A 14,484-nucleotide genomic window follows, 5' to 3' on the forward strand; every position below is an offset into this window, starting at 1 on the left:
TTATCATGTGTCTTTGTGTGGGTCTCTGAGTTAATCTTACTTGGAGTTCGTTCAGTTTCTTGGATGTTTATATTTATGTCTTTCATAAAACTTGGGAAGTTTTTGGCCATTATTTCTTCAAATATTCTCTCTGCCCCTTTCTCTCTCTTTCGTCTGGGAATCTCACAGTGTGTACATTGATCTGCTTGATGGTGTCCCACTGGTCCCTTGGGCTCTGTTCACTTTTCATCAATCTCTTTTCTTTCCGTTCCTCAGACTCGATAATTTCAAGTGTTCTGCCTTCAAGATTTGAGCATTCTTCTGCCTGCTCAAATCTGCTGTTTGGTGAATTATTCATTTCCATTAATATCGTTTCCAACTTTAGAATTTTTTTGAGTTTCCTTTTAGGTTTTCTAGCTCTATATCGTTATTTCCATTTGATTCACATATCGTTTTCTTGACTTTTCCCTCATCTTCCTTTAGTTCTTTGAGCATCTTTATAACAGTTGTTTTTAAACTCTTTGTCTAGTAGGTCTGCCATCTGGTCTTTCTCAGGGAAAGTTTCTGTTGGTTTTTTTCCCTTTGAATAGGCCATTTCTTTGTATGCCTTGTGATTTTTGTTGTTGTTGAAACCAACATTTGAGTCTAATAATGTGGTAATTCTGAAAATCAGATTCTCCCCCTTCCCCAGCGTTTGCTGTTTGATTGTTACAGGCTATGTGTGTGTGAAGGATCAGCGTGAGGTGTAAATTTAAGGTTTTCTCAGGCATTTTCCAAGTCTGTGCCTTCCCCTGGCTTATCTTCTCTGCAGTTGCTCTTGAATGCCCTTGTCTTCAATGTCTGGCTCCCAAAAGGGGAAAAAGAAAATGAGGGGATGGGGGGGGGGTGAATAAAAAAAAAAATCGTTGGCCCTTTAAATCCCCCAGTGTTGCTTCTGTAGAGGGGAAGGGGCTTGCAACGATGGTGGGGGTGTGCGATCATGACTGCGTGCCTGTCTGCACCTCCACGATCAGAAGCAGTAACCAGGGTTCAGAACACAGATCCAAGTGTTCAGAAAATAGGATCCTTGTTCCCACAAGCTGTGTGCAAGCTGCTCTAGGAACAGGCACCTGGCCGCCTGCCATGGGACTGGGTAACTGCTATTATGGTATCAGCTGAAATTGATGGAAAGTACAGTTGACCCTTGAACAACATGGATTTCACTGCACGAGTCACTTATATCTAGATCTTTTTCAATAAATATGTACTACATTACCACACAATCTGCAGTTGGTTGAATCCACAGATGCAAAACCGTGGGTATGGAGGGCCAACTGTAAAGTTACACGCAAATTTCCGACTTCACGGGAGGTCGGTGCCCCTAACCCCCGCGTTGTTCAAGGGTCACCTGCCATTACAACTTATTGTCCAAGACTTGCCCTGGAAGTTGCAAGGCTTCAACAGACTCCAGAATGCTGGGGGATGAAGAGGCTCACTTGAGGTCACAGTGACTCAGGGACAGAATCCAAGCCCCCGATTCCTAGCCAGGCATGATTTGGCTTCACAGAGCTGGGAAGTGCTCCAGCCAAACGTAGGCTGGAGCAGGAAGGCAAGGAGAATGTGGGTTGAGGGAATGAGGAAAGGGAAAAGTAGGGAAAGCATTTCAATTCTGAATCTCCATCATGAAAAAAGCAGTCAGCCAATAGGACCCAGAGTAAACTAGCTTAGAAGGCTGTTTAGAGCAGGTGCCAAGAAAGCCCCAGCAGCAACCCCCCTACAAAATGTGCCCAATCCATTCTGTGCTGAAGTCCCGGGGCCTGTCTCAGGGATCTCAGGGGAACAGGCCCAAGGGGCTGCAAGTGCTTCTCTGCAGTGAGTGTCCCACGGGGACCACATACCACCAGCCCCCCTGAGCCAGAAAAGGTGGCCTCCCAGGCAGGCAGGGAGCCTGCAGCTTCCTCCAAGCAGAGGCACGCAGCCTTGCCTCTGAGAGCCGTGGACACCCGCAGACCCCAGGCACCAGAGCCGAGTGCTGCAGCCTGAGCCTTCACGAGTTCCCTGGTCGCACTCCTCTCCAGGTGTCTGTTTTCAGCTCCTGTGTGGAAAATCGCTCCAAACCTCAGTGCCCGGAACACAGCCGTCCTTTTCTTTGCTCACAATCCCGGGGGTCAGCGATTTGGACTGGGTTCATCCGAGTAGTTCTCCTGCTGTTCTCTGGGTGGCTCCACCAGGGGTGTATAGGTTTACTCGCAGGTCTGGTGGTCTGTGCTGGCTCTCACCTGGACCACCCGTGTCCAGAAGGTGGTCCCAAGCTTCTCCATCAGGTGGCAGAGTTCTCAGCAACGAGAGAAAGCCAGCCCAGATGCTCATGCCACGCTTGCTAAGGTTCCACAGGGCAAAGCAAGTCCATGAGAAGCCCAGAGTCAGGGCGAGTGACGGCACGTGGCAGGCACACTCGCAAGTGTCCCTCACTGGGCCACTCCTCTAACAGCTCTCCTACCAGAGGTGTCAGAGAGAGGGGGTCAGCAGGGCCACCTCCGTGGTCAGGGCCAGACGGGGCAGAATTATGTCCTAGCCCTGCTGTGAAGGCACAGAGGCCGGATGGAGGCTCGGGCCTCACGGTGCTGACGGACAGGATTCACTGGGCACCGCCAAGTACTGGGCTCAGTGTCCCGGGGCAGCAGAGGAGCTGGAGATTACCCTCTGGGGAGGAAGGGGCCTGTGGGACTGACGCCAGTGGCTGGGTGGCATTTCAACACAGGCCCGAAAAGTGACATAGTGGGAAAATTCCAGAGTCCTCTCTGCACAGCTCGGCGGCAGGGGTGGAGAGGCCGGGGACGCGGGGGAGGAGTGGCCGGGCCTTAGCTGATGAGGAGGGCTGATGCCAGGTCGTGCCAGCCCGGGGCACCATCCAGGTTTGCGGGCAGGTGTTCTGCTACCGGCAGGGCAGCTGAACCCCATCTGTTGTGACGGGTGCAATGAGGAAACCGAGGCCTGTACGAGGGACCGCGCAGGCCCTGGAGACGCGAGTCCCCTTGCAGGAAGAGGGCACGCTCCCAGCCGGTGCTCGGCGGAGGCCGCGGGCAGGGAAGGACACCCCAGCGGGGGCCCTGGGGCCTGGATCCGAGGCGGGGACCTGGGCCGTGCTTGCCGCAGCCGGCGATGGGGAGGCTCGGAAGGGGCCCGGCCGTGGGCCATGGCCAAACCGAAGAGGCCCCACCCCGTCCTCCCCACGGCCGCTCAGCCACTTGCCAGCAGCCGCGGCAGGCGGCCCGGAGAGGAGCCATCTCAAGGCCAGCTGACCGGGGTCTCCAGCCCAAGCCACCACCCGCCAGCTGACTGACCTCCAACGAGTCACTTCGGCGCTCCGGCCTCAGCTCCCTCGGACGGGTGGGGGACCCCGATTTCACAGAGCAGTATTCCCAAGCCTCAGAGCAGTAACGGCAAGGGACTGTCAGTGTTAGTTGTCTAGAAGAGTGGGAATAGGAAGAAAACGGCTTCTTGGATTTTTCTAATTTTGAACATACTAATTACAGGTACTGCCTGTAAGTGCATTATAAATCACTACACGAACACTGAGGTGCCTGGTCAGTAAACTCCTTCCGGAGAGAGTGTGCCGCCAAGGCCACCTGAGTATCATTGGTCTGGGGGTGAGACTGGAGGTGGGGTTCTGCCAGAGAAGCGGGGATTCTGCCGGAAGGCCCGTGAGCTGTGAACAGCTTGGCTCTTCCCCTGCCCACAGGAGATGCGGCGACACACTCTGATCTCTGTCGAAGGGAAGGATGAGCCACTTGTCAAGCATCTCTTCTCCGCATGGCACCTGGGCCGGACGGAGGCGTTTCCAGGCACTACCTCCGTTAGGCTAAATCGCTACCATCCTTGCTTTACAGATGAGGAAGCAGGCCAAGGGGGGCTCAGGGAGTGACCAAGATCCTAGCAGCTTTCATCACCGAGCGAGGCCTGAGTCCGTGTCCTGGGGCCTAAGCGGGGAGGCCGCACAGCGGAGTGGAGCCTCCGGCACATCCAGCCCTGACTCGGGCGCTTTCTCCTTGTCCCACTTGGGCAAGACGTTCTTCTCTTAGTCTTGGTTTCCTCTTCTATTAAAACGGGATGACAGTCCCTACTCGTAAGGCTGCTATGAGCATTACATCAAATAAGGTATGTTTGGTCCTTAGGGGCCAAGGCAGTCTTCAACAAATTAAGCAATTAATACTAAAACCCACAAATAATTTGCTATACACAATTATCTGGAGTATAAGACTTAATTGTTGGGCTTCCCTGGTGGCGCAGTGGTTAACAATCTGCCTGCCAACGCAGGGGACACGGGTTCGAGCCCTGGTCCAGGAAGATCCCACATGCCGCGAAGCAACTAAGCCCGTGCGCCACAACTACTGAGCCTGCGCTCGAGAGCCCGTGAGCCACAACTACTGAGCCCACGTGCCACAACTACTGAAGCCCGCACGCCTAAAGCCCGTGCTCCGCAACAAGAGAAGCCACCGCAATGAGAAGCCCGCTCACCGCAACTAGAGAAAGCCTGCGCGCAGCAATGACGACCCAACGCAGCCAAAAAAGAAAAAAAAAAAAAAAGACTTAATTGTTGCTGAATTTACTTTTCAATCAATTAAGTGCCATGAGCCACCATACGCAAACTAACTTTGTTACACAAACAGTCTTTGAAGGAGGACTAGGAGGCCCCTCTAGCAAAGCTTTTCCTCAGGCCGAATGCTGGCCAGAGGTTAGGGGACACCAGCGACTGCCCTGACCTGAGGCCGGGGGGTTCCTAACATACACCCCAGCTGGAGAGTCACGTGGGAGTGTTCAGCCCGCCTCCTGTCCTCGGACTCCCACCCAAACCCTCTGTCCCCGACTGCGAACAGGGGCGGCCTAGAGAAGGGAGCCTTCGGAGGGGAACTTAGCTTCTCTAAATTTCTGAGCAGCAGTGAACATTCACCAGGCCTTGGCCATGGGTGGGAAACCAGGTTGATGCAAGGATCACCATGGAACCCCATGAAATTCCAACACCCTCCGGTGGGTGGTGAGGAAAAAACAGAGCCTCAACTTGACTGAAGGGGGCCTGGCCCGTCCCACGTAAACCACAGGGTCCGCTGCGGTACCTGGAGTAGCTGTCGCTCCCTCTTCAACCGTCACCTCCTCGGGGACACCTTCCCCAAGAGCGCCCCAGGCAAGATGATCCCTCCCCCCAGATCCCTCAGAGCTGAGAAGCACTGCCCAGCAAAGGGCGTCTGAGCTGCAAGGTGTCTGTGCAGCGTCTCCAGGCCAGAACCCCCAAACTCCTGTCTGCTGACACCTCAGTCACCCAGCTCACATGCTGGGGCAGGGGCTGGCGAGGAGCAGGCAGAAACGGAGGACCAGAAAACCAGAATCCAGAGTGCTCTTCAACCTCATTTCAAATGTACAAGCACCAGATCTTTAGTTTGAATTCATTTTCCCCCCAGTACTTAGGCAATAAAAAATAGCAAATAGTTCAAGAAATAAGCCAAGAGCCCAGAAAACCCCAAACCTCAGCGCATCCATCTCTGGATGCCCAGGAATTGGCAGCTGCAAATCCCTCCCACGCCCCCCTCCCCCAGGTGTCCATCGTAAGCCATCACGGGGTCTTTTATCCTCAAGCACAAGGGCCAGCAGGCATTCATTTCTCTTCCTCAGTGCACCCGACCTCCCCATTTCTTTATTCTGTGTGGCTATTATCGCCAGTCGTGGGGACCGAGATGACTATGACAGTCCTGATCTCATGAAAAGCTTATAAAACACCTCAGATCAAAATGTTTAATTATCACAGTACTGGCAAGGGCACAGGGCAACAAGTTGCCTCATTCATGGCGGATGAAAGGAGAAATTGGTACGATGCCTCTGGAAGACAAAGAACAGTATGTGACAAGTGTAAAAGCGAACAGACTTTTGGACCCAAATTCTAATCCTATATATTTATTCTACAGCTACACTTGCATGTAGGCAAAATGACACAGTCTGCTCATATTACAAATGGTACTTCAGTGACTATCAACCGAGGATGGTTTAAATAAACTGTATCTAGTCATAACTAGATACCCATAACTAGAATACCATGGAACCAATGCAAAGGAATGAAGCAACTTCGTATCCATGTGCTGATGCAGAAAGACTAAGATACTGGCATGTGAAGTAGAAAAACAAGGTAAGAACGGTAAGGTAAGAAGGGCATACATAGTACAGTCAGCCCCCGTACCTGTAGACTTGGAACGCAAGGATACAGAGGGCTGTTTCATTTTATGTAAGTGACTTGAGCAGCCTTGGATTCTGGTATCTGCAGGGGTCCTAGAACCAACCCCCCACACTACCGAGGGACGAGGGGCGGCTGTATGTTATCTGTATGGAAAAATGAGTATCTGCACACGTGCAAGTGAGTGTGCATGCTTGTACATGTACTGACCCTCTCTCGAAGGATGCGCCAGAGCAGCAACTGCCTGTGGAGGGAGCCGGGTGGCCGGAGGACACGGGTGGGGAACTTAGGTCTCACTGTTTGCCTTTTATACCAAGTACAACGGTTACCTATTTAAAAGGATAGAAAACTTAAATCGTTTCTTTATAGTCCAGTATGAAAAGGGAAGTGCAGAGAGGTGTAGGTGGCAGAAGCCCTGAGACCCATTCCCTCTGCTGAAGGTGGAGGCGTGAGGCCAGGACTTCAGAGAAGCAGCAGTGGCTGAGCCGCAGGGGGCAGGGCCACGTGGAAGGGGGAAGGCGTAGCGGCCCAGAAAAGCCCAGAGAATGGCCCTGCAGTAGGAATGTCACATGGCTTAAGACAGAATGAAGGGTTGTGTGTTTTTCTAGAAGGCAAATGGAGCGTTTTAAGCAGGAAAGGGCCCGGATTACGGTTGGGAGGTGACGAGTGGGTGAGAGAAGGAAAAAGGAATGTCGGGGACAAGATGAATTCGGAGCTAGAGCATCAGCCCGGGAGACTGGGAGGAGGCTGAGCGGTCACTGGACGTAGTAATGGAGAAAGAGGCTCGAGGGGACTCTCAGAGGCAGGGGACACCCGGGTTTCTCGTCTGATGAGCTAAGGTATAGCAGTGCCACACAGCAGGGAAGAGAACGCAGAAACAGGAGCGGGAGAGGGAACTTAGTCTCAGACCTGTCATCTTGAGGTACTGACGGACACAGGGGTGAGCTCCGAGGGGCGGGGGGCTCACAGTGTGACAGCTATCGGGCCACAGGCGAAGCAGAGGCCCCCGTGGGGGATGAGATGGTCCGGGGAGGGAGAGCTGAAAGAGGGGGAAGGCCAGGGGTTGCTTTAAGGCCTGCAACTGCAGGAAAGCAGACTTGGCAGGCTGCCCTGGGAGACTGGCTCCATCCCGCCCGGGGCCGAAGAGTAAGTCAGGATCTCCCGTGAGCTTGTCTAGACTCTGATGATGCCCCAAGCACGAAGCAGCTGCAAGGGAGGAACAAGCACGGTCTTCACTCTGCCGAGAAGGAAAGGAATTCGATCACCTGGAATGCTTCATGCAGCTCTCACTTCCGAGAGTCAGCAGCTAGCATGGCCCTGGAAACACGGAAGCACGGAGAACAGGAAGTGCAGCGTTTTCAGTACGTGCACTCGCCGGGTGGAGTCAGAGGGAGGCGCCAGGGAAGAGCCGGAGTCCCCACCCGGGGCTGCCGCCCCTCTCCTGCCGCGTAGGTAGGTTGGGATGTGCGCTGTGCTCAGGGTCGGGATGACGAGAGAGGTGGCACAGCAGGCGACCTGGATGCACCTGTCCGTGGGAGTCCTTTCCCTCCTACTCGCCGGAAGGGGGCCTGGACCCCCGCTCCTCATGCACCCTCGATTCAGGACCCATGAGCCGACTCCCGCCCGGTCCTAATCTCCGCTCATACACGCGGGGCGGGCCACGCTGCCCTCTGGGAGCCTTCCCCACAGCCCCTCCGTAACCCCTCATTTTACCCTGAGCTCACTGTTCTTCTACGTCAAGAAAGACCAAGCCCAGCCCCCCCACCACCACCGGGGCCCATCCCAGCGGACGTCCAGTAGCGGACAGTGGCCACCTCCTGAGCCCCGCCCCTCCTGAACCCCGCCCCTCCTCCTGAGCCCTTTCGGCTTCCCTTCTTCCTCCATCTCCTGGAGCAAAGCCCAGGGTTCTGGTCTTGGCACTTGCTCCCCCTTGTTCCGTACCAGGAGTCACCTCCACAAGGCACATTCTGAGGTCTCTGAGCCTTTGACCTCTTCTCCCAGGGGCCACCCTCAGGTCTCACCCCCTCTTCCACGCAGACCCTCTGGCAGCACGGGGCACACTCTCCTGGGACACCTAGCGCCACGACCAAGTCTGCCAGGCGAGGGCCTCTGAGAAGTGCCACGTAAAGCCCTCCTATGCTATGCAAAGTCACACACACGGAGCGACCGGATCTGCGTATTTTAAATGTTGTACTGGGCAAGGCTGGATCTGGAAGTCAGGTTTTTACATGGTAGTCATCTAACCAAATCCTACATTCCAGCTAAAAAAGGCCCCAGAGATGTCCAACGGATGCTCAAGGCCTTCTTCACGTTACTCAGAGACGTGCCGAGATTTGGGCCGTGTCCACTGGGCTGACCAGAGGCAACAAAGGTGGTGGTCTCGCCTCTTCTCTGCCAGTTCTGAGGCTGTGCTGAGGCCAGCATCCACGTGCCCAAGCCCGGTCGGCCAGAAAAGAGAAAAATCGCTAACGGGGGAAAAAATTCCTCTCATCCAACCTATAAATTTAAGCCCTCAACTATCACAAACGTTACAAACTCATGTACCTTGATTTGATCCCAACCATAAGCTTATCATATATTATAAAATAAAAATGTAGTTCAGGTAGAGATAAAGGCTAAGAACAAAAGCACCCCTGGCTCTGTGCTCCCACAGGGCGCAGCTCTGGGGAATTTACACTTTCAGAAATCCCAAGGCCCAGTGCAAAAAGGCAGGGAAAAACCCACTTTGTATCAGGGTGGGGTATTGCTTTGATAGAGGGTGGAGGGTCAGAAAATTCTTTTGTTTCCTATTTTATTACATCAATGGCTTGAAAATTTTTATTTAACTTCAGCAAATATTGGAAATAGAAAAATGAATTCTGCAGAATTTCACAAATAAAATTTTCAGTCTCTACTAACAAATGTTATCATTCGATGGCTAAGCAATTATAATGCTATGAACATTCACCACGATGAATGTGCTGAAATAGAAAACAGGCAAAAAGAGACATTAAAATATTACTTACAACAGCATTATTACAACATATTTTCTTTAAAATTCCAACATGGATTTTTATCACTTCAAAAGATATACAGCATTTCCATTATATTTGCAAACTTAACCTTATACATCTTTTAAAATCTTGAAAAATTCTTAAGCAGTCTAAAAAGCACTTAGCAAAGTTGGTAAGTCTACGTAATGGAATACTGTCCGCTCCAGTATCAACTTGAGTTTCGGAGAGGGGCTGTAAACACGCAGTATCATACAACATGCATAGGCTATACTGACCTTCCTTCTGCTGCACTGCAACGTTACTGCAGTTGTGCTTTACTGTAAGTAGGGAAAGCTGCAGAGATCCAGGGAGTGGCAGAAAGAGTATTTGTTTTTGAGCATCGCACAAGATCACTAGATTCAAATTAGCTAATCACCTTGAGTCAACTTGAGGCAAAGTTTCACTTGGTATTAAAAGCTTGAATCCTGGGTCACTTGATTTAGATCAGGCGAGACAAGAGAAATGAGGCTCTCGCGTGAGCTGGCGCCATCCGTCCTTTGCTCATACAAGAAGGGATCCAGTTAGTGTAATGCACTATTTGGCTTATTTTTGGTCTGCAATTATACCAATAGTACATCTGATATTCAGAGAGACAAAAACAGGGCAGAGTTGAAATTTAAAGTGACAACGAGCACTCTTAGAGTGGTGTGTGATGGTCGAGAAAACCTTATATACGCACAGAAAACTACTGCTTTATTAGTCCACCACAGCAAGCTTTTAAAACTCAACTATTTTTTCTCTTTCATCTTTTGATTAGAGGTTTATGACCATCAAAGGTTAAAAACTATCAAAAGCCATCTTGAGGAACTGGTGTCTGGTAGGCACGAATGTACCAAGACGACACGGGGGAAGTGGGGGCGCGGAGGCGGTTACACTAACCTCAGGCTCCTGCTGACACCAGCACCGACCCGCACCACTGCTCACCTTATAAGCACAACTGAGGCAGGGTTGCTTCCTGGTTAAAAGACCTATATTACAGAATCCATCACTGCTTATGACCAGTCAACACAATATTCAAGTAACAAGGTGTTTAAATGAATACGTGAAAAAAACTTTTTACCTAACACTTTACACATCTACATAAAATTAAATAAAACAAACTTTTAATGCATATGCAATACAATTTATATCTTTTAGGATTTCTAAACTAAAAGTTAAACTATCATTTGCTTCAATGGTACTATGTTTTGCACAATAACTTATACTTAGCTGAAATTTTCCACAAAAAAATATATATAATTATGACATTCACATTGATAAATTTTTAAGAAGACAAAGCTTAAGTGAACATTGCACCCGAAGCAGTTGTCACTGTGTACCCCTTACACATCCAAACACAACCTGCTGATGCACCGAAGTCTTGATATGTTAAAAAGGGTCTTCGCATAAAATAAGACCAAATCACTTGGCTTCTAAAGCTAAGTGATTTCTTGCATTTACAACATCGTTGCAAAGACAGTGTAATGAAACAGTTTAAAACACAGTGCTATCCTATGCATGAGACTACAATGAAGGCAGTCAGGGAAAGACAACTGTCTGTTTTCCTTCTGGCAAATGAAAACGACATGCCCCTCCCCCTCGGAGAGAAAGCCGAAATTCAGCTGCTGTGATAGCAAGTACTCCAGCACATGACTCTTCAGGACCGGGGACCACGTGGTGCCAGGAACCAGGTAAGGGGATGTCTGAGCACAGACAGAGGCCTGGCACTGCCGGGATGCCTGCCGCACCACACAGGACCCAGCACCAAACCTTCAAGCGCTGCCAAAGGGGATCGATTCTTAAGGAAAATAGCCTGGGGGTGAAGAGAGGAACAGCTCTACTGGCTGGGAAACCACTGCAGCAAATTGCCTACCGCTTCCGTTAAGAGGAAGGAGGTCTCGAGAAGAAGCAAGGAGAAGCGAAATCTTCTTTCAGGCCTAGTGTCCCCTTCAAGCGACGTGCAAAACTTATGCCGCCTCTTACCCACGTTTTTCCTGCCACTTTCCAATTACGCAGCAGGCTCATGATAAAACCAAAATGAGCCCTACATTGTGACTAGTGTTACCGTGCCGCCGCATGTAGGTAGGACGGTGAGCCTGATGCCCCGCAGCCCCCCTCATGCTCTTCCTCCCCAGCTCCTGATGAACAGACACCTCTCACAGGGACAAGTGTCGAAAACCGGCAAAGTCCCATTTCACTCCCCTTTTGAAGGACCTTTCTCCAGATTTCAAAAAAAGAAGTACAATTCCAAACAATCTAGGTTTCTTGCTGACCCTCTTCCTAAAGAGAAAACCAGCTGACTTAAAAAAAAAAAAAAAAAAAAAAAGCCAAGGTGCTTGGGAGTCAAAACACATCAAATTTTAATTGCATATTTCAAATTCTTAAGAATTCTGTTTATGCCTTAAAGCAGCTGCAATTATTTTTCTTTTTGGTATTGAAAGCACGAAAAATATTTAAATGACGCAAAAACCAACAACAAAAAAAGCTCCTCCAACATATTTAGTGCAGGCTGAACCGACCGTGGGATGGGGAACGGGTCACATTACAGCACACCTCGCAGTCTACCCTCAACCCCTCAGCAGCCCACGGGCTGGCAAGAGAATAAAAGTGATTATGGAAGTTTTAAACATTTATTAAACATTTGTACTTGTTCCCAGCGCAACCAAAGGCATTACACACCACTTCGCAGACTGTTTCTTTCCATCTCGGTCTCACTAGAGCCAATAACTGATCACGTCTCTGTCCTGTACTATCGATATAATATTGAGAGAGGACGGTGCTCATGTGGTCACATCAGTAGATGACGGACACAGAGGCTATGTGCAGTGACATGTGAAAGGCCAGGCATACCAACAGGATGGGGAACAAACAGCACGTAGCTTTTATAAAACCATCACCAGCTATTCCAATACCCTTTATTATTGCCCTAACGTGACATTTAAAATCTGCACTCTGTCAAGAACCTGCAGCAAGTTCTCCCCTGTCTCCTAATCTCAGTGATGTCATCTTTGGCAAGCAATAAACGTTAAAGAAGAAATAAGACACCGAAACAGAAAAAGGGTTGAAAACATGGTTGCCAAAAGGAGAAGGCACCAATTCCAAATGTACAAGCACCAGGTACAGTGGTATGGACCAAATCTCTTGGAGTTGGGCGGTGGTACGGGTGGGGGGTCAGGAACAGACAGGGTGACGCCCATCCTGGGGTGACGATCTGAAAGTTGACGGCACGAAGTGTTGAGTCCACGTTCCCTCTGAGCGACAGTGTCCAAGGACAGTTGCTGCGAATGAGCTTTCTACCTCGCGGGAAGGGAGAAGGGAGAGACTGAAGCCAACTAAATTTATAAACCATAATTATACCGACATTTAGGGAAATGTGAGTTGTGTCAGGCTGTTTGGCACGATAAAGGTTATAATGCAGTCTGCCAATATATTGTGATTTCCAAAGAAGCATGATATCACTTAGGTGGATGCCTCAGAAAAGAACAAAGAAAACTTCCTAGAAGGCCAATGGGGTCACAGTTACTCTGAAAATTACATTATGCACAAAGTAGAGCTTGCACGCCATGCAGGAACAGAGTCACGCCGTCCGAGTCGACTACCTGTTCCGAAGCCGCCGACGGGGAAGAGCTGCTGTTGGTGGGCCGGGGCTCCGACTGAGGCGGTGGTCCCCAGGGTCGCAGGAGGCGGGCAGGCCACGGGACCCCCCTCGCTTATTAGGCAGAGCATGAGACGCAAAGAGCTCTCCGGGAAGTGGCGCCAACACGGAGGAACGAGCAGAGAATTAAGGCAGATGTAGCACAGGACTGGAGTGTATGCCTTTTTGGTAACAGCTGCTTGCCCACAGAGGTGTGATGCAGATGGCTGGGTGATGCCTTGTAATACCTGAATCCTGGATAACACAGTCGTCCATACCAAGTGCTCAGAGCCACCAGAGTTTCTCATGAGGCAGATGCGTATCTGACGTCAAGAACAGAAGCAGCCTGAGCAGAGGAGAAAGAGCAGAATCAAAGACAGGTAAACAATATAAACTGCTAACTCTGGTCTGGTGCAGCCCAACCCACCCTGCCCCGCAAACGCTGTCCCTAAGGGCAGGGCCCTGAGGCAATGCCTGTGCCGAGGCCAGGCGGGCGGACGGAGGGCGAGAGTGTGGCCCCTGCGGCCACGTGTCTTGGGTTCAAATCCTGGCTCTGTCCTTTCTAGCTGTGTGTCCTTGGACGAGGTATCATTTCTCTTTGAGCTTCAGTTTCCTCATCAGCAGAATATACACAATAACGATGTCTACTTCGCAGGATTAAATAAGAATCCCTGCAAAGGGCGTATCAGCACAGTGCCTGGCAAACAGCAACACTCAGGTGTCCTAGGACCGGCCGGAGGGGACACCATCGTGCCTACCCCGTTCAGCAAATAGCCACCAGAACATGCTGGGGTACAGACGATACCAAAGATCGCAGCATCTTCTTAGAAGCTTCAAAGGCAATTTTTTTTTTCCCCCCAAAGGAATTCCTTTATTTTTATTATTTATTTATTTATTTTATTTATTTATTTTTGGCTGTGTTGGGTCTTCGTTTCTGTGCTAGGGCTCTCTCTAGTTGCGGCGAGCGGGGGCCACTCTTCATCGCGGTGCGCGGGCCTCTCACTATCACGGCCTCTCTTATTGCGGAGCACAAGCTCCAGACGCGCAGGCTCAGTAGTTGTGGTGCACGGGCCTAGTTGCTCCGTGGCATGTGGGATCTTCCCAGACCAGGGCTCGAACCCGTGTCCCCTGCATTGGCAGGCGGATTCTCAACCACTGCGCCACCAGGGAAGCCCCAAAGGCATTTCTTAACTCTCTACTCTCATTTTTTAAGACTAACTTCCAGACCCAAGCCTAAAAGTCATAGAGCTTACTGCTATCCCAGTGGTGTCTTACTTCTAAGGAAACAGCTGAGCTAAGAGTCCAAAATCTGAAAACAGCTGTGCCTTCAGGTGAAATCCCAATTTATGAGAACTGTTGCTAGTCAAATCAGATTTCTCCTCACTAGTAATACACTCAGTCATTCTATAATTTTAAGTGAGAATGTGTATCTCCAATGCAGTCGCTTTTAGCATCCCTCTGTGCTTTTCTGACACGTCCCCGTACTCTATCCTTGGCCACCCCAGAGAACTCTGAGTCTCAAAAGCTCAACCCTCTTGGGCTGCTCTCCCTCCTTAGCTCTGAAGGAAAAAAGCCCGCAGCTGACAGACCGCTATGTTTCCAGAACTTCTCAAATCTGATGGACTCTTCCCTGTTTGTGCTGCATAAATACATAAAACCCG

General features: G+C 50.4%; 1 protein-coding gene and 1 long non-coding RNA gene across 4 annotated transcripts in view; one reads left to right on the forward strand and one right to left on the reverse strand.

Moving 5' to 3' along the window:
• Nucleotides 1-14,484, forward strand: part of LOC309655694 — a 250,612-nt gene that overhangs the window by 10,145 nt on the left and 225,983 nt on the right. The gene's annotated exons all lie outside the window — the stretch shown is intronic.
• RCOR1 (REST corepressor 1) overlaps nucleotides 8,980-14,484 on the reverse strand; it is a 117,455-nt gene continuing 111,950 nt past the window's right edge. For 2 of the 3 annotated variants that reach the window (XM_082451084.1, XM_082451083.1), the window contains one exon: nucleotides 8,980-13,169. In XM_082451084.1, the coding sequence (XP_082307210.1) occupies nucleotides 13,128-13,169 (42 nt within the window). In that variant the 3' untranslated portion in view covers nucleotides 8,980-13,127. The remainder of the gene's footprint in view (nucleotides 13,170-14,484) is intronic. The other variant, XR_014260919.1, reaches the window with a different exon arrangement.

This window comes from Balaenoptera physalus (assembly GCF_965194825.1).
Source record: "Balaenoptera physalus genome assembly, chromosome: 2".
Taxonomy (NCBI): Eukaryota; Metazoa; Chordata; class Mammalia; order Artiodactyla; family Balaenopteridae; genus Balaenoptera; species Balaenoptera physalus.